Source organism: Halyomorpha halys, unplaced genomic scaffold, assembly GCF_000696795.3.
Source record: "Halyomorpha halys isolate HHAL.00 unplaced genomic scaffold, Hhal_1.1 Scaffold494.1, whole genome shotgun sequence".
NCBI lineage: Eukaryota > Metazoa > Arthropoda > Insecta > Hemiptera > Pentatomidae > Halyomorpha > Halyomorpha halys.
The window spans coordinates 939,021-964,924 of NW_027110283.1; the positions used below are offsets into that span (position 1 = coordinate 939,021).

The 25,904-nt window shown below is 29.7% G+C and overlaps 2 protein-coding genes across 8 annotated transcripts in view; one reads left to right on the plus strand and one right to left on the minus strand.

Moving 5' to 3' along the window:
* Positions 1 to 7,561: 7,561 nt before the first annotated feature.
* Positions 7,562 to 25,904, plus strand: part of Syp (Syncrip) — a 31,549-nt gene continuing 13,206 nt past the window's right edge. For 3 of the 7 annotated variants that reach the window (XM_014425084.3, XM_067048437.1, XM_014425088.3), the window contains exons 1-12: positions 7,562 to 7,620; positions 14,597 to 14,679; positions 17,553 to 17,705; positions 19,466 to 19,710; positions 19,792 to 19,899; positions 20,135 to 20,311; positions 21,666 to 21,801; positions 23,255 to 23,460; positions 23,593 to 23,742; positions 23,832 to 23,980; positions 24,366 to 24,463; positions 25,576 to 25,727. In XM_014425084.3, coding sequence (XP_014280570.1) covers positions 17,555 to 17,705; positions 19,466 to 19,710; positions 19,792 to 19,899; positions 20,135 to 20,311; positions 21,666 to 21,801; positions 23,255 to 23,460; positions 23,593 to 23,742; positions 23,832 to 23,980; positions 24,366 to 24,463; positions 25,576 to 25,727 — 1,572 coding nt within the window. In that variant the 5' untranslated portion in view covers positions 7,562 to 7,620; positions 14,597 to 14,679; positions 17,553 to 17,554. Of the gene's footprint in view, positions 7,621 to 14,596; positions 14,680 to 16,745; positions 16,905 to 17,552; positions 17,706 to 19,465; positions 19,711 to 19,791; positions 19,900 to 20,134; positions 20,312 to 21,665; positions 21,802 to 22,168; positions 22,305 to 23,254; positions 23,461 to 23,592; positions 23,743 to 23,831; positions 23,981 to 24,365; positions 24,464 to 25,575; positions 25,728 to 25,904 lie in introns of those variants that run through there. The other 4 variants (XM_014425087.3, XM_067048438.1, XM_014425086.3 and 1 more) reach the window with 3 other exon arrangements.
* On the minus strand, positions 9,820 to 15,688 carry LOC106683552 (uncharacterized). Its single transcript, XM_014425083.2, has 14 exons — positions 15,050 to 15,688; positions 14,814 to 14,954; positions 14,619 to 14,737; positions 14,387 to 14,531; positions 14,177 to 14,306; positions 13,909 to 14,074; positions 13,616 to 13,802; positions 13,419 to 13,536; positions 13,084 to 13,324; positions 12,811 to 12,967; positions 12,597 to 12,728; positions 12,394 to 12,511; positions 11,751 to 11,905; positions 9,820 to 11,015 (listed from the first exon to the last, which is right to left on the minus strand). Exons 1-14 carry the CDS (start codon positions 15,550 to 15,552, stop codon positions 10,916 to 10,918), a joined length of 2,412 nt encoding a protein of 803 aa, XP_014280569.1. The 5' UTR covers positions 15,553 to 15,688; the 3' UTR covers positions 9,820 to 10,915.

Genomic DNA, 25,904 nt, shown 5'->3' on the forward strand with positions numbered 1-25,904 from the left:
TATAGCGATAGATGAAACACACAATAATATAGCGATAGATGAAACACACAATCTTTGGTTAATGATCCTGGTGGCTTGAAACGGTATTTCACCCTGTCTTGCAGTTTTACAATATTTTTTTCTTTTTTCAAAACCAGCTATAAACTTAATTTGGCTAAAAATAATGAGGTATTTTGAAATTAGACATTCGCCATTCATTTTTTAAATCTAACTTGGGCAATTGATGAAAGTTCCTGTGTTTGGTCAATGGAACTGTTATTGGTCTTAATCTGATTCTCCAGGACGTTATAATAAATCCCTTTTTAAAAAATCTATGAGACGTTTATTCATAAATTTCTAAACTGTTTAAAAAAAAATTTTAAAACAATTTTTTTTTTTTGTCTTAGCTTGAAAACTGATCAAGACTTCATTTGCTGTCCCATGTTCATCACACATTTTTTTGTTAGCGTTGTATTTCCTATTAAATCCCTAAAGGATTTTCTGTTTTTTAGGGGGTACCCCGTATTTTGCGCAAGTCATCTTCATAATCAATTAATAAGTAGATACATTACCGCAGACCCGCAAAGCACGAAGATATCTCGTTTTTCCCCTGTTCAACTGGACCTGTGAAACACCATCCCATTTTATCGCATTATTTTACATTTTTTAAATAAAACTTCTTTAGGCGTTATAAAGCAAATTGGCCTGAATCAGACGAAAAAGTGTAAAGTTTCCCCTTCTGGGTGATCTCCTCCTCTTCCTGATACTAAATTGGTTTTTATCGTTACTAAGCAGCATGAGTCACGTGATACGTACACCATATTTTTTAATTCAATGCTTTCCAAATTCGTATTCGCATTTCATCAGGTTGCCCCTGTTTGCTATATTATTTTTATTTCTCGTTAATTATTAATCAATATAACTTAAGTTGCACGTGCAATCAATATTTCTTAATTCATTCATTCATTCCGTTATGTACCAAGTGATGTGAAGTAAAAGACTTCGACAAAAAGAGTGCTAACCTTCAAATAGCTTTTTACATTTCATTAGGATTTTTAGATAATATATTCAAGTTAAAATTTAGCGCTGACAAAGGTCAGACTACAACCAGATCACTTCTAACAACGCAGTGTTCTCTCGTTATTTAGAAAAAGTATATTATGAATTATTTCGATCATATTTTAGCTGTCATAAAACCGTTATTTCTTTATTAGAGTACGAACATTGATGAATAAAAAATACATTTCATTTGATTAATAGCAGAGATATTCCTCAATCAAATTCCACCTCCATTAAAATCTTCAACAAATCCTAGAACCTAAGAAATTTCACTTTTAACAATGGAGAGACTCACGCAATTTTTGATTTATTTTATTAATTTGATAACTCCGTTCGATTATACACTAAATGAAGAATCTTTAACTATTTTTTTTTTTTATAGGAAGTGTTTGGGTGGCGTTCATTAAAGGAACAAAATAGTAAAAACACTATTTAATGTTAACCGACGTTTCGCCCCACTTTGCAAGGCTTCATCAAGACTAAATGAAAACAATTTAAGATGTAATAAGAAAATTAGATTACATATACAAAGAGATTAGAAAATTATACAAATATATCATTGAAAAAAAAAATAAGAAAATATAAATTAATTAGATATTAATTATTGATAGGTACAGTCATAGAGTTGTAAATATAGAACTAGAGTAATAAATAATAGAACAATACTTATTAGGGACCGTAACAAATATGGTAAAAAGTATAGTGTAAATGATAAACAGATAGGTAAAGTGAATATGGCAATGGTAAAGTACAGAAGGAGGTAATGAGAATCAAAATAACCGGTAACTTTGTATTCTTACAATATCTTCCTCTCTTTGTATATGTATTCTAAGTTTTTTGTCACATCTTATATTGTTTGTATCTCATTTTCATTTAGCTCTGACGAAGCTCTCTAAAGTGGGACGAAACGTTGGTTATCATTAAATTTTATGTTTTACTTTTAATGCCTTTATTGACCGCCACCGGACTATCTTCCTACAGTCTACTTCATACGGTTAACTATTTTTTTTTTTTCAATGTAGCTATTTGTTTTTTATTATTATTATTTATTTTTTTAAACTTGGCTTTTGTAAAGAGTACTGAATGATTCTAAATTGAATTTTGTTCTCAATATTCAGGAAACAGTAATGTACCTCGTCTTTTCCCTATATTCTTCCGTTGCATTAACATCTTCCATTCGTGCCTAATTCATTATGTTTTCTCACAAAAGAGAACAAAAAAAAAAGGTAGCCACAATAAATATCAATATTGTTATTTATTGAATATGCTCTTATTCAATATGCGATTTTATAATCGCCCTCAAGATGAGAACGGTATTGAAATTGAATACACCATAATGGAAAGGGTGTTGCGATGGACCTACCCCAAGAGCTACAATGTGCCCCGCATGACCCCGAGAAATTGCAGGGTTCGTTAAAGTCGATTCGCAATCAGTAAAAATTACAGTATAACTGGTCCGGTAGAAGGGGCACCTGGGGCAGAAAGAAATTTTTCAATTTATTGTTGTAAGTGACTGCTCGGGGGAGTGGAGTGCATTGTGGCATTGTGGACGGTGGGAACCCTCTAGTGCACAATGCACAATGCACTATACTGCACCATGCAACGGCTTCCCAGCTCCCCCCTGTTCTCTTCTCTTCCAGGGCAGAACCATTATTTACTTTTCTCCATCTATTGGCTATCCCATACCTTCCGATACTATTACTCCATCACCTGTTCCTGTATCAGCATAACGTCCGTGTGTGACTAGAACATTACGATCGTTCTGTTGTGTAGATCTGTTGACCAGAGAATAATCTTCTCATGGGAGCACATATGTTTTAAATAATCAGTCAATAGACATACATTTTTTTATTTCTTTTTTTACTTTCCTATAGATCTAAGTACCAATGGCAAGGATTGTAAAAAGGTAATATTTTCGATTGCGTTTCATATGTCTTCAAGTAAGAAATCCACATTTTCACATAATTTTAATTAGATGTAAATTATATACAAGTTTTTAAAAATGAAATTGGATATAATATACGCTAAAATTTACATACCCAATATTAAACATTTCACAATAAACCTGTTTTACTTGTAATTTACATTATATTTTAAAATTTGTCTGTAGATCGATCTTAGATTACATACTTAAAACTATGAATTTCTTTTAACATTATACAATATTAGTTAGTATAATGATTCCATAGTATACTAGACTCTAACCACATGGTAATAATAATGTTGAAATACACAAATGCAAGTACTTATTAATAAAAAAATATCTAATTTTGAAATGTAGTAAAGACCATCAATCTCAACGTAAACAGTTACCATCATTCTGTACAACGTAGTTTCTTTTGTAAAACAAATAATCAGATAGTGCCTATTATATATATATATATATATATGAATAAATTATATATAGTTATTATTTATTTATTGGTGATTCACTTACTACAAGAACTTGAGCTTCTCTTGTAATCTTGTGCCGATGTTTTCTAAGTTTCTTCCACTTTGTCCAACCGCCTCAAGTGAATATATATTTTTAAATAATGCACAACGTGAAAATTTGATCACTGTTCACTTTCCGACTTTTAAAACATTTATAATATACGGATTTTATAATATAAGGTAAGTAAGATGAGAAACGTATAATGTATCTGTGCTAATATAACACAAGCATTGAGACAGAAACCCTTAAAAAAACTGATAACGAAGCAAAACAGTAGTTTCTCCTTTCAAAAATAATATTTATAGTTTTTTCATTAATAACTTTGAGAAAGTGATTTCTAAACACATAATATTTTCTCATATTTCCATTAATGACCAAGATATATACGAACAAAATTCTCCATCGGCCGCCATTTTGAAATAAAATATCGATGGTTTAAAAGTTAAAATTTTTCCATTAGCGGTGAAGATAATATGTGGTTCTAGATGTTTCTAGAATTCTATTTGTTCTAACAAATATCACATATTTGTTCATTTAATTAACCAAAAATTTAATATCTTTATAAACATATATTTGTAATGTGCTAAATAAAAAATAAACTGCTAAAAGTAATTAACAAGATTTGAAACAATATATCTAACACAAATCGATAGGATATTATAATATTCAATTTTAAACTAGAGTTAATTATGAAATCAAAAGATGGAAAAATTTTCAATTCATTAAAAGTCGAACATCACAATTATTTATGACATTTATCAACTAACACAAACTGCTTGTTCTGTCTCGTTTTTCTTCTCCCCTTCCTTCCCACAATTTTTAAAAATTAAATAACTCACCTTTTTTTTTTTTAATTTTAATTTTGAACCCGATTCGTGGAATTATCAACTTAATGGCTTAAGTTCCCATGCTTAAGATATATCTTTCTATTCACATTGAAATCAGAATATCAATAGTTAATTTTATTACGTAATGAAATAAGGCCATCTAGATCTGCCAGTGGGCCGAGTGCAGTGCAAGGGTGTACAAAAAACCTGGACCGATTGGTCGGCCCTTACCCCTCCGGCTGTGGACGGCGATCGAAAAGGCCTTGAAAAGGACAATGTTCAATAGAGATTGAAATTCAGGGTTGTATTCATCAGCAAACTTATAAAATAAACCTGGTGAAAACTCATTCATATCTCCATGGTGTAGAGTTTCTCTAAGTTTACATGCAATAAGATCAGTAGCAATAGATTTATCATTTAATATGGGCTTACATTAGTACTAAAATGATTATATTTTGGTTTTTGTATGGAAGAATATGAAGAATTAAAAATTAATAGGATACTTTCTTAATCAAGATAACAATTGAAAGTTAAGTTCCAAAATGTGTCAAATACGGCCTTGGTAATGGAATTATAATTTGAAGGTTTAGACATTTTTTCATATAAAAAATAGAACAAAAAGTTTAACTCTTTGCACTCTGTTGTACCCTCTGAGGGGACGTGAAAGTTTATTAGCAATCACCGAGAATGAACTTTATAATTTATTTTTATTTAATACCAGATCGGCCTGGTGGTTGATATAACAGTTACATTTTTTATAAACAGTTGATTATGGGGGCTTATAGTCTCGTACAAAAGACACCCCTAACTAGATACAATATTATCATTTTTAAAAAAATATGATAATATAAATACATAAAAATAATAATTCTTGATAAGAGTGAAAAGTAAAGTTAATAACAACATTCGTGGACTTAACAAAACAAACAATTGCCTTCTAATGGAAAAAAATAAACGAGTTAATTTGAAAAAGGACGAAGAAAAAATAAATAAAATAGAAGTTATGTAAATAATAGAATTGATAACTACTGAATTTATAACAGAAAGTTCTGCAACAACCTAGGCTTCAGTCTAGGGGTTAAGGTTGGGTTTCTCAAATTGTAGGTCACTGCTATCGGTAACTTGGTGTGGAACTTCATTAATCGTTTTTGATGTAATCCTCCGTGAGAATGAACTTATTCCATTGCAATTTTTCAAAAAACGCATATTTTCCTGGCATTACCTATTCAAATAGCCCCCCCAAAACAAGATCAAAATATGATACAAATACCAAGGTGCATGATAAATAAATCAACCGAAGTGTGAATACACAGACTATACACTTCTCTAAGCCATTGAGCAATATGTAAAAAGGTACACGAGTATGGTTAAATAATATAGGGAAACTTTGATAAGATAGTAAAGAAATCCGAAAACTAAGAAGGTCCCTGCACTGATTATTTCGGAACTTTATAAAACTGGTTTGAATAAAATATTGATCCAATATTAACTGAGATTATATTACTGCTCTACTTTAATTGTGGAACAAAAAATGTTTTGAATTGATTTTGAAATGGACGAACTCCAATGATAGTGCTATAGACTGGGATAACTTTTTCTACTAGGGTCGTCCTACAAACTGTCCCAAAGCTACTAAAGTTGTTAAAAAGAAACAGCAAACGCAAGATAAAAAAAACATTGTTTTTTCAGACGTGCTCTGTTAAAGCAAAGCTACGTTAGAGAAAAATTTTCTTAGGATAATCCCCTTTATTCATAAAAAGATTATCTTCCTGGAGAATCTTTCGATTTGAGTTTTTATCAAACCTAACCCGCCGATTTTCCGAAAATCCGGTTGAGCCCTCTTGAAAATATGCTTGATCACGTCTTGCAGGAAGTGGTCGAGAGTTAAGGCACATAAAGGTACCACTAATCTAAGTAGTTGGTACGTATACTTATCTAATCTGATCGGTATCGACTCGCGCTGCGTAAATTTATTTATATGCTTTAAAAAAGTAACTTATAAAACTACAGCTTCAATTAAGAGCATTCTTACAAGTGCTGCTTAGAACTTTAGCCTTGGCAAGCCATGGATAGATTCAACTAGTAAAGCACTCTCTAAAGGAACTCTCTCAAAGAAAAGACAGTTCAAAATGGTCATTAGCTCCAAGAAAATAAAGTTTAGAAAACGAGTAAAATTGAAATACTTTCATGTTATGAGTATTCATATATTTCATGCTCCTAGTTAGGTGGTCATCTATAGGACGCTGGTAAATGATCGAGATGGTCATCAGATTGATAATCATCAATCTTTTTTGCTCTCCATAGAGGACTATAAACTTCAACCTAACCTTCTTATCCAGGCATTAGCAGATCTGAACCCTGTTCTGTGCTCTGGGTCTTGCTATATGGGGGCTACCGTCGGGTTTGGGAAGTATAAAATATCCCCTTAGAGAAATAGGGATCCTCTAAAATTAAAATACTGTTCTGGGTTTGGTTCTTTCTGCATAGCGCTCCATTGCTCGTGGCACATCCGACAAGAACGCAAAATTTGTTTTGAGTTTAACATATTCTCTAGATTATACCCTAGACTTCGGCAACCTTACCAGCTTTGTGAAATTTGTAGAGGGAGAGAAGAGAATGAAACTCCTGTCTACGGTAATATCTTTGGAACACGTCCATTTCAAAATAAAACCTAAACTTTTTCAGATGCACCACTATTCAAGCAAAGCTGCGATATTGTAAAACGATAGCAGCCCATTTCAAGAAGATGTAAAAAGATCTTTGAGAATAAGCCATACTCAGTTTATTATCTTCAATTTCCATTATTATCAACATTAATATTAAATAAAGCTCTCTCTAAAAACGTTAAGTTAATATTAATAAATTGGAAAATGGTTCTATTTTCTTTTCTTTAATTTTTAAATGGTATACTCCAACTCCTCGTTCTCCCACAAGATGCGTAGAAAACATTTTTATCAAATGCAGAAAAATTCGCTATGAACTACCCAATATTTTGTCATTTCATGGTAAATATTTTAAGCTAGAGGTCAATTTGATTTGGTATTCCAATGATTCAGAGAATGTTATTACAGCGTATAAAAAATAAGAATTTTATTTTATCGTTTTCAATTAACTGCTTTTCAATGATCATATATCATTTTATGATTTTATTAACATACATTTATAAAAATTTAGGGACCAGTGTAAACAAACAATTGCTAATAGCAGTAGGATTTTTCTTTTTGATTAAAAAATCTGTCTGGCTAAATGCTGTTCCAAAAATAATTTTTCTAGAGCGTCAAAAATTTGTACCCTGGATTCGGAATCTGTTGCAGAACGTAGGTGAGTTTTATATTAGTTTCGAGATTTGGTTTATTACAATTAAATATTTCAAAATTTATAGGTTAAAAAATGAATAGTTTTGATAACTTGAACTTATCATAGAATTACGATAAAATACCTTAGTCTATGATGTCTTAGCTTTTATATCGTTTTACCTGCAGAAGCATTGCTTTATCCGTTCTTTTTGTCTTTAACTACAAGGATTAGATTTAGAACAAAGATTGAAATCTTTAACTTGGAAAATCATTACCGACTTTGCAAGAAATGTAAAATTATGAATTTTATTCTTCACTGAAAGAGGGATAGATTTTTTGAATTGTTAGAGGAATCTTAGAAACTATAAATTATTTTTTTGTTCTGATTCTTTAATGTTCAATCAACTAATTTATTACCTCCCCTCTGGGGTTAGCAATTTTAAACTACCATAAGGCCTTTCGTTGTTTTTAGGTACAATTAGGTTAGAAGACCAAGGTTAACATTTTTGCTACAGCTAATTTACTATCATTAATTAATAAGTAATTTAGCTAATTTATGGATTTATTCCATGGAGTTATCACAAAGGAGTGGACTGGTTTAACACATTTTTTCGCTCATGTTCCACTCTTCAGGTGTAACTGTTTTCCATTATCACTGAAGAAGGTTCTCTGATCTTCTAAATCTAATCTAATTTTTATAAATGTGTTTTCCTGAATCAAGCAACTAATATATTCCATATTAGGATATTAAGTTAGGCAAAAAAAATAAAAAAATTAAAAACCGTTTTATACTGGAAGATATTGATTGACCATGTGTAAAGATGAAAGGAATATGGTCCGGGTGCGGTCAAAAAAACTCAAATAGTAGAATATACTATTTTAAATAATAAATTTAATAAAATAGTATATTCTACTATTTGAGTTTTTTTTACCGCACCTGGACCATATTCCTTTCATCAAAACCGTTTTATATTTGAGTAAACAATAAAATAATAGGTTTTAGAACTTTAGATGGGCATAAATTTGAATCATTTAAGTAGCTGAACAGAATAAATTAGTATGAAGTATCCAAAATTCAAATTCAATTTAAAAATTGTGAAGATCCTCATATTTGAAATAAGACAGTTTAAGGATCCATGTATGTTGAAAAATGTAATTATAGGACAATATAATATTTGAGGCACTTAATCATAAAACATGGTTATTTACACATTTTTGAATTGAAGTTTTTGACTTCAACATATTTCTTAAGTTGGATTTCATAAATTATTGAAAGAATTTCAAGGAAAATTGTGTTTTAAAGGCTATAATTATGCATTAGAGCAAATTTCTGGGTAAAGATAAAACATTGTAATTAAATAACATTTTACCATTGCCGAGGTTTTTATTTTTTCAATTTCCACGTTTATATCATTTATATTGATGTATTTGACAGCAGAACTGATAACTTATCATGCAAGAGAAAATGTTCTAATAGTAGCCCCTATACGAGAAAACTGATGTTTTTTTTGGTCAATATCTAATTAACAATATAGACTTCCTACTAAATTTGAAAATAAAAATATTTCAATTTTTAATCTAAAAAAAAAATATCTAACTTTATGCTTAAAAAATGTTAATTTATTTAAATTCTTAAAAAACAATGAACCAACTAAAATACCATAGCACATGTAACAGTTAAAAATATCTAATCATCATCATATTAAAAGTCAGCTATAAATGTCTGAATCATTATTTAATTAAATCTTGGGCCTGAGACATATTCATGAGGTTATCAAACTAAGGAATGAAGATGAGTAAGCACTTGGATGGAGAAAAAAAATAAGGGAAGCTGTCTCCATCCACAGGGAAATGGAGAACCATGTTGTGATTTTACAGAATGCCAAATATCTGCCCAGAGGCTTAGTCCAGGGATGGTTTGCTCTAGGGAATTTTCATTGACACAATAGAGTAAAAAATTATCGGATATTAATGCAAGGATGTAGATAATGGAAATAACTCACATAGGTGTAAACATTATATAATTACCTACTATAAATCTTTTTTTTCAACTCACTATAAAATCTTAATCTTGTTACCTACTAAGTACCTTTTACTGTTAATCCCTTATTTTCAAAATCACATAAAAGGATAGAAATATAAAATCATTAATGAGGAGAAGATGGTTGGGGGTGCGGTCAATGAAACACAAATAAGTATGACTAATCAATCATCATTAAAATCATTAATATTAAAATATTTTATTACATATATAAAAAGTAACAGTTCTTTGTACATAACATATAAAATATATAAAACTCTCCTTAGCATCAATCAAATACAAAAACAAAGATATAAATACTAACTGGATGGAATTAGTTTCTATACACAATTGAAGTGTACATACAGTTATAAAAAAATAATATAACAGTCTGAAAAACTGGACGGATGAAATCTAATGCCAATTATGCACTAAAATTATCTAATAATAAACTAATCTTTTCAATCATAAAAAATAAAGAACACGAAACATGATAAATTATACATATTATACAGTTCAGCTATTAACAATGGTAGAATATGGTTCAGCAGAGGCTTAGTTTTAGAGCAACAAACCTACAAGAAATAGTTCAAATTAAAAAAATTCTGCACAAAAATTAACTCATGAAGTTCCAATTTTTTATGGCAGTAGTTTAAAAGGCAACGAAAAATTACAATTTCCAATAGCATATTTTTTCAAAACAAATGGTAATTCAATTAAGTAGTAATACTTGTTAACAAAAAAAAAAAAAAATACATATATATATATGTGATAATAAATCGCTGTCATTTACTATAAATGTTAGTAAGTGTATTTATTTAATGACTTTTAAAGATAAAAATAAGAAGCCACTGCAAAACTGTGTCACAATATCAATAATACTAAATATTTGTACAAAATTTTCTTATTCCCTAGTAATATAAAGTGCACTTAATAACAAAAATATTCATTTATCAAACAAATAATTGAGTTAATTAAAAAATTACTTACATTAATAATTCATAATTAAAATGTTAACATATCCATATGTGCTGGCTAATAAATACTATTAACATTTAACGTAACTAAATGTCTTAAATCAAAACCCTCTAGGTTAGCACAGATCATAATAAATGTATTCGATAACATTAAATGCAAAATATAATGGAATTAAACATCTTAAAAATATTCAAAACGCAAATTTTGATTGACTCATTAGCTGTCAAAATCGGCCAATAATATTTACTATCTCGATTTTCAAACCACATATTGCACGAGATGATAAGACAATAAAAGAGTATTTTCCATATATCGATAATTACTAATTTAGTAACCTGGCAACGATAAACAGAACAACCAATACGAGGAAGCTCACTCTGGTATCAGCTGCCCCTGCTATCCTACATTTGAACATGTCATACCTGAAAATTATGAATTTTAATTAGAAAAATCATTAAAAGGAATAAAAACATTAAATATAACTTTCTATTTCTGCAACATATTAATTAAAATCAAAGGCGATACTACGGAAGAATACAAAGTAAAAAGAATTGTTTTCTACTTCAACCAATCTACTTAATTGTATCAAATACTTTAGATAAGAAAAATATAAAGTTAATACAAGAAATTTTAACAATAATGGAAAGAGACTGTAATATGCTTAAGTTCATAATAATTTTAATTGAATGAATTAAATGTAATAACAAATTATGATATATAAATTACTAATTATGATTGCTTAAGCCCCCAATGTTGAAGTAATTTAGTAAAATTTCAAGAAGTCAAAAATATTTTTGAGAAATAATTGCTGTAGATTTTTAAAAAGATTTAATGGAAGTAGATAATGTATAACACCTTAGAAGAAAATTAAAGTACCTTATGGCTACATAAAATACTAAATAATTTTTTAAGTAACAATAGAATTCAAAAAACTTTTTTTAGATATATAATAAATGTAAATATTTCGAGAAAAATTGGAATAACAAATTAGTTTAAAGTCCAGGGTGAAAAACTTGTTCAATGAGGACAGGATACAAAAGGGAAGGGGAAAAAACGGGGAAGAGATAGCAATGAGGGGTGCAAAGGGGTAAGGGTAGAGGGGGAAACTGGTTGAGCGGAGGGGAGGGGGTCATAGACAAGGGAGAGGTGGTAGTCACCTAGTGGCGTTGTTGACGACAAGATTGAGGAACTCAGCTTCCACAAGCTGACCATCATAATAAGTGATGAGATCCTCAAAGGGGTATTCGTAGCCCTGGAGACACTCACACTTGTAGCCTCCTGCGTCGAAACCTCGGCCTAGGATTGGCACACACTGCAAAACAGGACATCATCAGTTGTACTACATTTATGTATATAGTGATATTCATGTGTGATGGTTATGTTGTACGAAGCGTGTAATGGACGTTGGCCCACAGAGTGACCCAAACAGCCCTTCAAAAGAACCTATCTCTGGATACTTTTCTATTTATAACTTCAAATTACGGTAAGATTTATATATTTTTTACATGCTTTCAAAGTTGTCTTAGGAATTCTCTTCCCATCAGAATATTCTATTGGTTAACGATTAAATAAGATTTTCCTGTGCTAAATATAGCCAGTTGTTAGAACAGTTTAAAAATTAATAAAGTGGAAGTTTGAACAATCCAAATCCTTTAAAGTGCATCAAAAACTTTAAAATAAACAAGTTAACAAAAATCAAATTAAATTTCCATTTTTGCTCGAATTAGTTTATTTTAATTAAATAATCTTAATTTTAGACATACTTGGAAATTTTCTAAATTAATAATATAAACAGCTCACATAAGATGATTTCCTATCACATTTATGAGTATCTTTAAAGGCATTCGGAACATAATAATGGTCGGGGCACTGGTTGATATCCAGCTGAAGTAAATCCATATTAACCGCTACAACACCCCTAAAAAAAAAAAAAATAAATAAAATGTACTTGAATGTTATAAATTAAACATATTCTCAAAAATGTGTGATAAATATTATCTTACTTAAATTCTAATTTAACTTTTAAACTATCCCAACCAAAAAATGGAACAGCATAAGTTATAAGCCATTTTTTTACTTTTCCTTTACAATCAAAATAAGGATTCGTCCAATAACCATCTGTCAATTTGGCAGCTCTAAAATTTAATATTAATTCAATAATTAATAACAAATAAATACTATTAGTAATCGATGGTAAAATAAAGTGATATCAATAACCTGTAAAAGTTGGGATATTGCTCAAACTTTTTGGAATGTAATCCAGTTTCATTAAATCTTATCTTCATTTTCATGTAATATTTTTCCAAAGAATCAAAATTAGTTGACCATCTTTCTTTTAAAAATTGAAACCACTGAGCATTTGTGTAAACTTCCTCTGAAAAAATTCAATATAACTTAATTAAATTAGATTATAATAAAATATGATAAGCAATAATAACTAGGAAAATCATGCTTTAAATTACTTCTATAAATCAACTCAAGTATTCTTACCTGTATTATTCAAGCGGGCAAGATCTTCTAATTTGAACTTTCTTGATGCATAAGGCTTTTTGTAGGCATATGGAGCAAATAATGTACGGTTAGTAAACTTATTTCGGTCCCAATAAGTGCCAGCAGACCAAATTTTGCTATCACCTATAACGAGAGCTAATGTTTCCCCCATCATTTGGTCTTCTGACAAAGGCCGATCAGCAACTCTTTTACCAGAAAATACTTCTTTGGGGTCAGAAATCTAATATTTAAATAAATTTAAGTTAAATTTTTGTTATTTATAATTATGCAGGAACAACATTAATATAAAGCATAAAATTACGAGAACAGAATACCTGTAAAAACGCACTTAGGAAGTTAGCTAACCTAACTGCCATCTTTGCTTCATTTTCAAAAAATTCTTCAGCCCCAAAACTAACATCACCAGGTAAAATGAGATCTTTAGGTTTGTAGCTATAAAGAAAAAAAAATAAATAAAATTTTTGTATTGAAAACTTTTATTTCTTTTACATAACAGACAAAATTAGCTTACGTGTGGCAGTTGCTTGGTTTTACATCGAGAATAAAGTTTATTGCTTCATGAATATTAAGAAGCTTTTGATGGACTGGCGAGTTATAAGGATCTTGAGATTCGTTTCGATATGCATAAAAATGATCTAAATACTTTTCTCTCATATACTGGGGAGCTTTCTTCCATTTAATCGGCATCTTCTGAACCCCTAAAATTAATGATAACTATTAGAAATCATAACATGAATATGGTACAAACTTAATAATATAATAAACAATATAATAAATATAATAAACAATATAATAAATATTTACAGCCTATCTTAAGGCAATCAAATCCATTAAAATATTGTTCCGTAGTAGCTCTTTCTATGATTTCACCGAGAAAAGGTCTTCGGATTATAGGAGGGAGCCTCCAGCCAGGTTTACATCGACATTGGTAACCTCCTCTTCTAAAACCCCAGCCATGCAACGGTTCACACTGAAATTAAAGTTAATATCTATAATAATCCATTTTAAAAAATTGATCATATAAACGTTTTACACTACATTATTAAAATCAGAGGTAATATTAAAAACTAACTTCTGTAGTTTCTTTTTTACATCTTGCAGTATCACCAAAACGATTGGGCCCATTATTTCCTTCACCCAAAGGACATTGGTTTATATCTATACGTTCAAAATCCATTTCAATTACAACAGCTGCTGTATAACTACAAAAATTATATTTCTTTTAAATAAATTAAGTAAAATCATTATTGTAACAGCTAAATATCACAAAAACAAGTATTACGTTGGGTATTCAACATGTCTAAATCCAGTATGACGAGGATAAATATCAGCTATTGGGACAGTAGCACCAACAAGCCATTTGTTAGCTCGGGAACAATCAAAATATGGTCTGGTCCATTTAACTGGGCCAGGATTTTCATCAGCACCTAAAATCATACATTTTTTAAAGCTAATTCTAACCATGCATTTTAATATTTGTTTTGTTTAATAGCAAGAAAAGAAGGTGGACTGACCAGGAGGACCGTGGAAAGTGAATGTCTCATTTGTGTTATTAGCATAACGGATCTCTACTTGGTAAGTTGTTTTTGTATCATGTCGACCAACTACATTGTCAGGTAACCAGGCAGAATACCTAAACAAAATGTTTGGTTCTCATTGAAATATTAGACAAATTTAAAAAACCTATATTGAAATTGTAAATAACGTACCATTCATTTATCCGATAAAAATCAGTTGTGTAATCTAAACTAAGAGTTTCATTTGGATTAAAGGCCCCCAAATCATTAACAGTAAACATGTTTAGAGTAGATAATTTTTCTACATGTATAGGGTCATTGAAGTCATCAGCTCTAAAAAATAAAACAATATTTGTAATGTTACTTGATCAATGACAATGAAGATAAATAAGTATTCATGTTATTATGTTAGTAACATTATTGGTTACCGAAAAGTCCTTGGTGCAAATCGAGGTAAAGTTTTGTTGAAGAATCCTCTGTAGGAAGGTGTATAGGCAGCATTTGGTGAAAAATATATGGCACTAGCATTAATATACGGATTTGAGGATACATCTGCGACAGTAGATAGAAAGTAATACATCATACCAGGATCATATGTATCATTGATCGCAGGGCGTATAAACCTTGCTTGTAAAATGTAGCTAAAGAAAAAGGATCTACTCAATACTAAATTATGTAAATGCAAGAGAGCTGTCCTATTGGGGAAAATAGGGTTGATATTCAGTTCCTTTATATCAGGAAGATGTGAAACTGAATCTTCTGGCAAGAATAAGTCATAAAGGTTTTGCAGTTCACAATTAGCGCTCGAAACTCTATCAAGCTTTTTCCTAATTTCATCAAACGAATCCCTTTGTTGCCATTCGTACTGGCAAAGTACACCTATCGTATAAATGGTATAACTCAACCAGCAGATTCCTATTAAAGTCCTCATTTTAAGTAAATTTTAAAAAACACTTGTTAAATAAAGACCTATCACTTAAATTTCAATTAAATTGAACATAACTAAGACAGAATTACAACCATTACTTCGAGGTTAGCCCACGCCCACCGCACTTTGTTTACATCTAACAAGTAGTTCAGTTTCGCCACCACAAGTAAGTTGTTGAATTAATTAAATCCGTGTTAAAATTAAAATTTGTGTGCCCTAATTCAACAGAATTTTATCCAATATGGTGAAAATTATTTCTTGCTAGTTACTTATACATATGTAGAAATTTATTTAATTAAAAATGGTTCTCGAACTTCATTATCTCAAAAATACGTTATTTTAATCCTTTGAATGAAGCCATTTTATATTTTTTAATTTTATGAACCATTTTAATTCTATGATGGAATGAATATTTAATTATTGATTGATTAATATTACTAAGGACATAGTTTGATTTAAAAACTAATGAAAATGTCTTTCTGTTGTAAATAGTTGCTTACCTTGAAAACCCCCGATAAGTTCCATCTTATTTTTTTTTTAAATATATATTGGCATTTAAAAATAGGTATTAATGTTTTAAGTTTAAACAATTGGGTATACATTTTTTTTAAGACCTGGTATCTCACGTGCATATTGTAGCAGTTGTAATGGAAAGCGTTAATAATAAAAAGTTACTTTTTAATTACTAATTTGTTGTTATTTTACGACACAATGTAAAATCTATGCCAAAAATTCTATTTCATTAACAATTATTTTGGATGATAATAGTGGATTTTATCAATTAATAAATAGTTTAATGTAAATGCTGCAATATTAAATGAGCATAAGAATCTTTAAATTGTATAAATTTGACCAAAACTAAAGTTGCAAAAAAGGCGGGAGCAAAACATTCCTTTTTGTCTTCTAAGTGGGTTAGTGATCATTCTACCTTAAGTTTTCTACCCTTATGTTAGGAATTAGTTTTATTAATGTTTAGTAGTTTTTCGCAAATATTTTTTATGATTAGAATGTGAGTATATAAAGCAATTGAATTTCCAAAGTTATTTAGGATTGTTTTTTGTCTTTGAATTGGGATAGGCAAAAATTTTATAAATTTATTACCGTTAAGGCAGGTCAAATAATTCTTAACAAAATACTGAAATGAATTAAAAGTCCGAATGCGCTCACTCCCTAGTTCAGGAATGGAGGGTGCTTTGGGTTCTAGACTATTTTTGCGCGTCGTTCCTCACAAGTATGTGATCACGTTGAATCCGGCCGCCATTTCGCTTTAACTTATTTCATTTTCTTAAATTAATTATAAATTACCGATAATCTTCTAATATTTTGGTACAGTTTATGGCCTATTATTAGCACATGTAAGTAGATAAGTCTTATCTTGCACTATCTTCTTTATATCGTCTAGAAATGGTTTATTTTTTTCCAGGCAGAAAGGTTTGCTTGTGCAAATTTTATGCCATGAGAGTGTGCCGGCCGGTAGCTATACTTATATTTAATCCTTTCTTATTTTAAGTTTATCATTTGTCTTCTGGGACGTAGTGTTACTGTGTAAAGCATTTTAGTTTACTAGGTATTTCGTTATCGTTTAACATATGTCTTTTCCTTAACCTAACTTTTTGCTATTAACTTTGTAAAACACATTTTATAAATTCCGCAACTGATATTTTACTTATTAATGTAGTGATTTAATTTCTTTGAAATGGATTATTTTTGGTGTTGTATCTAATATATAATAAATTTGCGAATCTTATTTCCTTTTATAAGTTGTCAATTAATATTTAAAATGATTTTATAATTATACATTCCTAAGAAGATCTATAATTTGTATTTGATTCTCAAGAGTGTCAAAATTTTTAATCTAAGTTTGCTAGATATATGTTAGACTGTGTGGTATCTCATTTCCTTTTCCATACATTATACTTTCTATATCGCTTTTATATGTGCTTCTTAATGTCTTATACTTTTGATCAAGCTTATCTATTTTCAGTAAATGTTTCTGATTCTAGCCATGGCAGAAGGAAACGGGGAAGTCACAGTGAAAAATGATGTTTCGGCCTCAGAAGATGAAAATGTGGAAAAAACAGAAGATTATCCTAAACTTTTGGAATATGGATTAGATGTCAAAGTAGCATCCAAATTAGATGAAATTTATAGATCAGGTTAGTCTGTTAACAGCTTTATCAATTTTGAGGATTATTATAGATATTGTTTAATCAACTAGGATTTAATATTGTTATTTATTAAATGGTCTGTTTGTTAAGATTGTTCAGAAGTGGGAAGGAGGGGTTCTCTGATTAATAAATATTGTGGTCAACTTGTTGCTGGTCAAGTTTTTCATGGACCTATCAACAAGTGATGTGTTTACACTTTTTTTCTGCTTAGTAGGGGGTGTGCACAGCTGTTATGTTTTATTAAAGTTTTTTTTTGTTTGACAAATCAAAATCTAGTTTTTAATTCACACTATGGATTCAGATTTTGGCAAAGGTTAGTTATCCGGTATTAGTGCTATTTTATTCTTTTGCCTTTTAGAGCTACTTCATCTTGTTTTATGTCAATAATTCAACATTTAATTTTGTTTTTTATGTGACTATGAGTGCTCACAATATTTTACATTAGGACTTTCTATATTTCTATTGGACAGTTATTGTTTTGTTTTCTGGAAACTTTTTTGATAAAAGAAGCAATATTTTGAATGTAATCTGTCCTTTTGTTGTTATTGTTGCATTGATATTATTTCCTTGTAGTAATAATTTTGTTGTTATTTAATTATTGCCTCTTTTTTTAAAAAAAAAATTAAAGTAATTATAAATTACACCTCTTTTTTATATATATATTTTGTTTTCCTACTGAAAAATCTCTATGTTGTTCATATTATCATATGAATCGTACAGAAATCAAAATTCAATCCCAAAATACATAAAGAATTATACTGTTAGTTTCAACATATTAAATTAATTGATTGTGATAAATGTTTTATTTTTTATATTCTTCTGAGTTTATTATTTTTTAATACAATTTCAAATGCTGGATTATGATAATTTCTTGTTCGTATGGAAACAACTTTCTTGTTGAACTACATTTTTCTTGTCTTTATGGGTAATTATTTAAAGTCTATTTTGAATTAAGTTATCTCAGTGCTAAAATTCTTTTGAAGAATTGAATTGAATAACTAATATTTTCTGTAAATAAGGATATTACTGATAAATTCCAATAATTTATTCTAGGTTTACCTTGGCATTCATTCAATTTTTTTTGTAATTATGATTTGAATTGAGATGCTGTTTTTTTTTCTAAAATCTTTTTGTCAGCTTATTGTTATGAAATATCACTTGTGTAATACTAATTGTAATGTACAGTTATCTTCAAATTCGTTATAATTTCAGATATTACAAAAACTCATGAATGGGATTTAAGCATATAATATTAATTTATTATTATCTAACTTGTTCAATTAATATTATGAATTATAATTGACCATAGCGAGTATTTAACAATTTTCACAATTTTAATTTTGTTTTATATTATTTTCATTTCATTTTATTTATTTTTTAATTCCTTACGAATTTTTGGTTATCTGCAACAGTTAAAGACCTTTTTCTGTCATCAATAATTCAGAAACTCCAATTTCAAAGAGGATTTTCTCAGAGAAAACAATTATTTATTTATTTTTTAAAAATAATTCATGATTTTAAATGATAGACATATTTTGTAATTTTATCAAATTTTTATCTGGCATGAAGATAATTTGAAAGTGAATAGCTAACTGTATTTCCAATAGTTATAAAGTGAATTATTTATTAGACCTAAAGAGGACCAGAAATCAGTGTTATAGTGATCAAAGTCATAAAGTTTATTATTATTTAGAGGATAACTAATATTTTTAATACAAAATGTCTGATAATGAATTTTTATTTGGTAGGTAAGCTAGCTCATGCTGATCTCGACGAGAGAGCCTTGGACGCTCTTAAAGAGTTTCCTGTTGAAGGGGCTGTTAATGTGTTATCTCAGTTCCTGGAGTCTAACTTGGAACACGTTTCAAACAAATCTGCTTATCTCTGTGGAGTGATGAAGACGTATCGACAAAAGTCGAGGTCTGGTCCCTCAGCTCCTACCTTAACACAAGCAGCCCCTCCAGCGAAAGGTCCAGATGAGGATAAAATTAAAGTAAGCTAAGATATTAAAATAATTTATTGTTGTTTATCCTTCATTCTCCATTCTTTAATTTTAAATTTTGTATCTTAACAGGCTATTTTAGAAAGAACTGGTTATACTTTAGATGTAACAACAGGACAACGAAAGTATGGTGGGCCTCCACCAAACTGGGAAGGACCCCCTCCCGGACCTGGCTGTGAAGTAAGAAAACTATAATTCCAGTATTTCTTATCAGTGTAATATATATTGTTAGATGTATGTATTAATAAATGATTACTTTTTTGTTGTACCAATAATCTTAATTATAAACAAACTGGGGGGGAGGATATATCATGGTAAATGTCCAATAGAGTTGTATTAAAAAAAAAATTAAATTTATATTGCCTTACCATACAAATATAGGAAGTTAGAATCACTTACAAAATTTTTCTTACAGGTATTTTGTGGTAAAATTCCTAAAGATATGTTTGAAGACGAATTAATTCTTTTATTTGAAAAAAGTGGTAAAATATGGGATCTAAGGTTAATGATGGACCCAATGACTGGAACCAATAGAGGTTATGCCTTCATAACTTACACGACAAAAGATGAAGCCCAGCAAGCGACAAAAGATGTAAGCATATTTCTTATATTAATCAATTTCTATCTGTAATTATTGTATAAGTGATAGTAATTGCTCTGTGAAGAGGCTTTCTTCTCTAATTTTATTGCTAAGAAGGAATTCAACGTTTTGAAGCTCTATATTACAAATTTTTTAATGTTTAGATCTGAAAATTATTTATTTGTTTAACTTTTTAAAAAGTGTTTATTGGTGTATTATGTTTTACTATTTATGTCTCCATGTATATTGTGTATGCCTTCCTGCATTCTTGTGTTGCATCACTTTAGAAATTCCATCTATTTAAGTACCATCTTACCATTGGTATGTGTACCCATTTCAGAAGTACATAAATTTGTTTTCCAACAACATATATTGCATGCATTTAAAATCAATTTTTTTCTAATTTTTAATGATTTCTCTTCCTTTTGTTATTATATTTTAGAACTTCTTTTGACCAGCTGATGTTTTCACATGAAGTTTTAAATCATTGTACCTATAAAAAAAAAAATTGTTTTTAGAAATTTAAAGATCTTTCAATTTTTGTTTTCATCTCATCCTCTAACCTTAAAATAACATTACTTCAAATCATTTTCCAAATGTGAATCCAATTTAATAAGAATAGTACTTAGTCTTTGAAGGATTAAGTCGTCATTACGTACGAAGTTATTTTATTTTTTCTTGCCTTGATGGTTTTGGCTTTTATCTTTTTATTAATTTTTTTTCTTACTATCTTCATGAGGAAACAGAAGCATTTTCTGAGCACAATATTGTGTAAGTAGTGTGTTATGGTGGAGGTACCAATTGGTTTCAAGTGCGGACAGTAATGTAGATCTTTATCTAGGTCTCCTCTTTGCTCCCCAGAGCAAAATTGGGACCAAATTGCTGGAAATTACTGTCCATAATTTGCTCTTTAGTTTTTGGCTTGTAAGAGGCAGCTTTTGGCATTAAATTTATGTTAATGGGTTAACAAGTGATAGCTTTAACCGTTTTTTTTTTTTTAATTGTTTTTATTTATTCATTTTATTATTCTACTGCTCTTTATCTATTTTAATATATTTTACCTAAGTTAAGTTTAAGAATTTAATATCGCTGGTAGATTATTTTAGTGCGGTGAAAGTATTGGTGAAATTCTCTGGTTATCACAATGATTTGTTCTGTAGCATGCCTTGCTGCCTCCTTGACTTTTATTTGTTTATTTTTAATCTTTATGACTTATCTTTAAATCAAAATTATCTTTATTATTTAACCAAAAATATTTCGTCCCTACTTCTCTTAACCTCTAAATTTTTTTTTTTTTTTTTTTTAAATAAAATTCATGTTTTATTATTTTTTGACATTTTGGCATGTTTGTTTTCTAAATCCACAGCTCGATAATCATGAAATCAAACCCGGCAAGCACCTGAAAGTAAACATTAGTGTACCGAATCTGCGACTTTTTGTTGGGAACATACCAAAGTCTAAAGGCAAAGAGGAGATCTTGGACGAGTTTGGTAAATTGACAGGTAAAGTTGTTGCTGAAAAAAAATTGAGTACACATAACCAATGAAGCAAATGCAGTAATGACGGCTTTTGACTTTTTTTCATTTTTATATTTAATTTGTTATCTATTTTTTTGTTTTTATTATTTTGTTACCTGGTTAGATTTAGCCCTCGTTGCTGGTTTATATAATTTTATTTCATTTTTTTCATTTATAAAATCTTCCCCATTATTCCTCACGTTCCTCCTTCAAATATTATCTTAGTAGCAATGGCAAAAGGCATACATTGTAGAAAATTATTAATGAAAGTTATTACAAAATGTTTAATACCTCGGGCATAACTCGTAATCTTTTTTTAATTGGCTATCCGTCTTGAACATTCTTATTGCAGCTGAATGATTATGAAATTCGAAAAGGCAAAAAGATTGGCGTAACAGTTTCTTATAACAATCACCGCTTATTTGTTGGCAATATACCAAAGAATCGGGACAGGGATGATCTTTTTGAAGAATTTTCAAAACATGCACGTAAGTTGAATTGCCTCCCCCTTATTTTCCATCACTTTTTTTATTCGTTAATAGAGGGCAAAGTATTTTCCCTCATACTCCTCAAATTTTTTCTTGTTTTTTATTTTATATTTTATCCAATCAAAAAAACAAAAACCGCATGTGGGGTGGATTTTTAATATTTCTAATAGATATATTTTGTAGGCATGTTTATGCAATTTTATATTTTGAAAAGACTGAAATAAAATAAAAATCAGTTGGATAAACATGTTTACTTGCTATTCAGCCTAATTATTACTAACAATAATCATTATTTTGTGATAAAAACAATTTGCACACATTTATTAATTGACTTGTGAAGTGAAAAGGAAAATATTTAAATTTACTTCTCTTCATATTGTATATCAATAATAGATAATAACACATCGCTGTGTTGATTTGATTTACATGTTTTAGATAAAGCTTTCGAACAGGTTTAATTATGGAAATTGTGGTGGCTGTAAACATTTCCTTGTAATTATTTGTGTCAATAACTAGTGTTAAATGTTGCTTTATTTGTGCAGATATTTTATTTTCGATCGAGCATGTAATTTTAAAATACGCTTATTATTCCATCATGTTCGTACCAGATTGGCTTTTTGTTTATTACTCATTCATTGTAATAAATATCAATTGATTTAGCTTTCCATTCCATCACAGTTTTTTTTTGTTTTTGTTTGCTCATATTACTATTTAATTACCATTAGTTTTGGGGATCTGTTATAATTTTTCTTACAATTTCAATTCTCATTATTTTGAAAATGAAAAGCACTACATTTTTATATATAACAGTATTGCCATAGATAGGAGTAGTTGTTAAAAGTCTAAGCACTTCCATTGATTAATCAAATTAACTAATATTTTTTTCTAACCTTAAGTTATGATTTTGTTAAATTTTTCTTTTAATTTAAAAGATATTTCGTTTACAACAGCTGGTCTCACTGAGGTGATCATATACAGTTCACCTGATGACAAGAAGAAGAACCGTGGCTTTTGTTTTCTCGAATACGAGTCACACAAAGCCGCCTCATTGGCAAAACGAAGGCTTGGCACCGGCCGAATAAAGGTGTGGGGCTGTGACATTATCGTTGATTGGGCTGATCCTCAGGAAGAGCCCGACTCGGAAACGATGGCAAAGGTTTGTATCGATTACAGGTACATTTTTCCTCATAAATTATTTTTGAATTTGATAATAGGAATTAGTATGCATTTTAATCATGGATATTTAGTAGCAATTGAATTTGGTATTTTATATATTTTTCTTCATCAGGTTAAGGTACTGTACGTACGTAATTTAACCCAAGAATGCTCAGAAGAAAAACTAAAAGAAGCATTTGAAGCTTTTGGTAAAGTGGATAGAGTAAAAAAAATTAAAGACTACGCTTTCATTCATTTTGACGAGAGAGATCATGCAGTAGCTGTAAGTTACATTTTAATTATTTATTATTCATGTTTATCGAAAACATTCATCATAAATTTTTTTATATTGGCTAATATGATTGTTTATAGGCAATGGAAGAATTGAATGGTAAAGATATGGGAGGATCTTGCATAGAAGTGTCCTTAGCAAAACCACCTTCAGACAAAAAAAAGAAAGAAGAAATATTGAGAGCACGAGAACGGCGCATGATGCAAATGATGCAGCTTAGGGGAGGCGGGTATGTGTATTAGTTGTTAATTATTACTAACTTGTTATTGGTTGAGTTTTCCCCAAGCCAAGGGAGAGTTTGCAAGGCAACAGTAACATTTATAACTGTAAAATCATTGAATTTTGTTTCAAATCCATGATTGTTATTATTTTATGTTCTCCACAAAGTACTATGTAAGAAATTTTAATATATGTATAGGTAAAATTTATTCATATCTTAATTGTTTCTAATTCACTTTGAAGTCTCTTGCAAAGGAAATCGCTTCTGTCAAGATTTTAGTCCAGCTTCCTTTCAATGTTTGTTTTTAGTTGCAAGTTCTGCGGTATATTAAATGAGTAGTCACTTTGTTTTTTATAGTTGCCCTTTATCTGTATTTTTATAATGATGGTTGCAGGTTCTCCCCTCAGCACCCAAGCATGATGGGTCCTGGCCCACGACCACTTGCCCGCGCATCGGCTACGTCCATGAGAAGTATGGGTCGCGGTGATTATGGTAAGTCCTTAAATCTATTCATCTGCCCTGCATGACTCCAATCCAATCCTTGATCACGGACGGCTTAGCTTTTTTTTTTAACATTGGAGATAAGATTGCATATATCTCCCATCCGTCCTTTATTACTTTTTTTATTTTTTGTTTTAAAGCATTAACTTCTTTCTGATTTCGAAAAAAAATGTTTCAAAGTATAACATCCATCTTATTGTCTATATTAGTAAAAATGTATCATATACATGTTGGTAGCATATATATGATATGAAATGAGTTTCAAATTTACACTGCATGCCTTTTTATGTTTAACTTTTTGTATATTAGTAATACTGGGGTAGTTGAGGGGTTGGATTAGTTTTCGGATTGTGAAGCAGTTGATTACCTTAAATGCGATTGTTATGAAATGTTGATTATGACGGTTTAAGGTGCCCAACTATAATATAACTATACTGCTGTTAAAAGGTAACTGCACGTGCAAGTATTTGCGATTAATCTCAGTAATCGATTTGTGCGCCTCTTTATTTCCTTTTCACAGCATGTAGTCACACGCATTTTTATTTATTTTCATTTTTTCCCATGGTTAATTTTGGGCCTGCAATATTTTATTTCTCAAGACATGTTTAGACAGCGTAAGTTAGTTAGTTCTTTATTAAAATCATATAACAATGAATGACGTTCCACTTTTTGCTATTAATTAATTTTTTTGGCAACTATTGGAACTGAAGTACTTTTGAATTAAAATTATCATTTTGTTTTTGCCTTATAAAACTTAAAGCAGCAATAATGAGGATTGATAAGGTAAGTGGCTTTAATTACAGCTTCTTATAGAGTGGGTCAAATTTTCTTTTATCTATCCCTCCTCTTCATTAACCCTTCACAATAACTCATATCTAAATTTTTTTTCCCGGCATGCAATCATTATTTTAGTATTTTTTTCTTTTTAATTATTTTAGTAGAACTTTATACATCCTAAATTTTAATAATAGCCAATTTATTTCAGAATTTACAAATTATAGATAAACTAAAAAAAAAAAAGTGTATTTAATCTTTAAGAAACCAAACTGTGGTTCGGTGGTTACTACACCTCTAGGTATTGTGATATTGTTGTGTTTTTATAGATTATGATTACGACTATTACGGTTATGGGGATTATCGAGGCGGCTACAGCGATCCATATTATGATGACTATTATCGGTACGAGGATTACTATTATGATTATGCTCCACCTCTACCACCCACATCCCGTGGGCGAGCCAGGCAGCCACAATCGGTGGGTGTGCAACTTTGCTAAATGTCTTTGGTTTGGTTCTCAGCACAGATCTCGTCTTTGCAATCACTATTATGTACCATATGTATTCCTATTTATCTTCTTTTTTTACTTATCTAGTGTTATCTATCTTAATACATTCTTTATTTCAAACTAACTTATTTTCTTTTTTTTTTTTTT

Coding starts and splice junctions, on each gene's coding strand:
- LOC106683552 (XM_014425083.2), bottom strand. CDS start 15,552: ATGAGGACTTTAATAGGAATCTGCTGGTTGAGTTATACCATTTATACG. Junction 14,738..14,813: donor TTTTATCGGATAAATGAATG/GTACGTTATTTA, acceptor CATTTTGTTTAG/GTATTCTGCCTGGTTACCTG. Junction 13,803..13,908: donor TGATTGCCTTAAGATAGGCT/GTAAATATTTAT, acceptor CATTAATTTTAG/GGGTTCAGAAGATGCCGATT.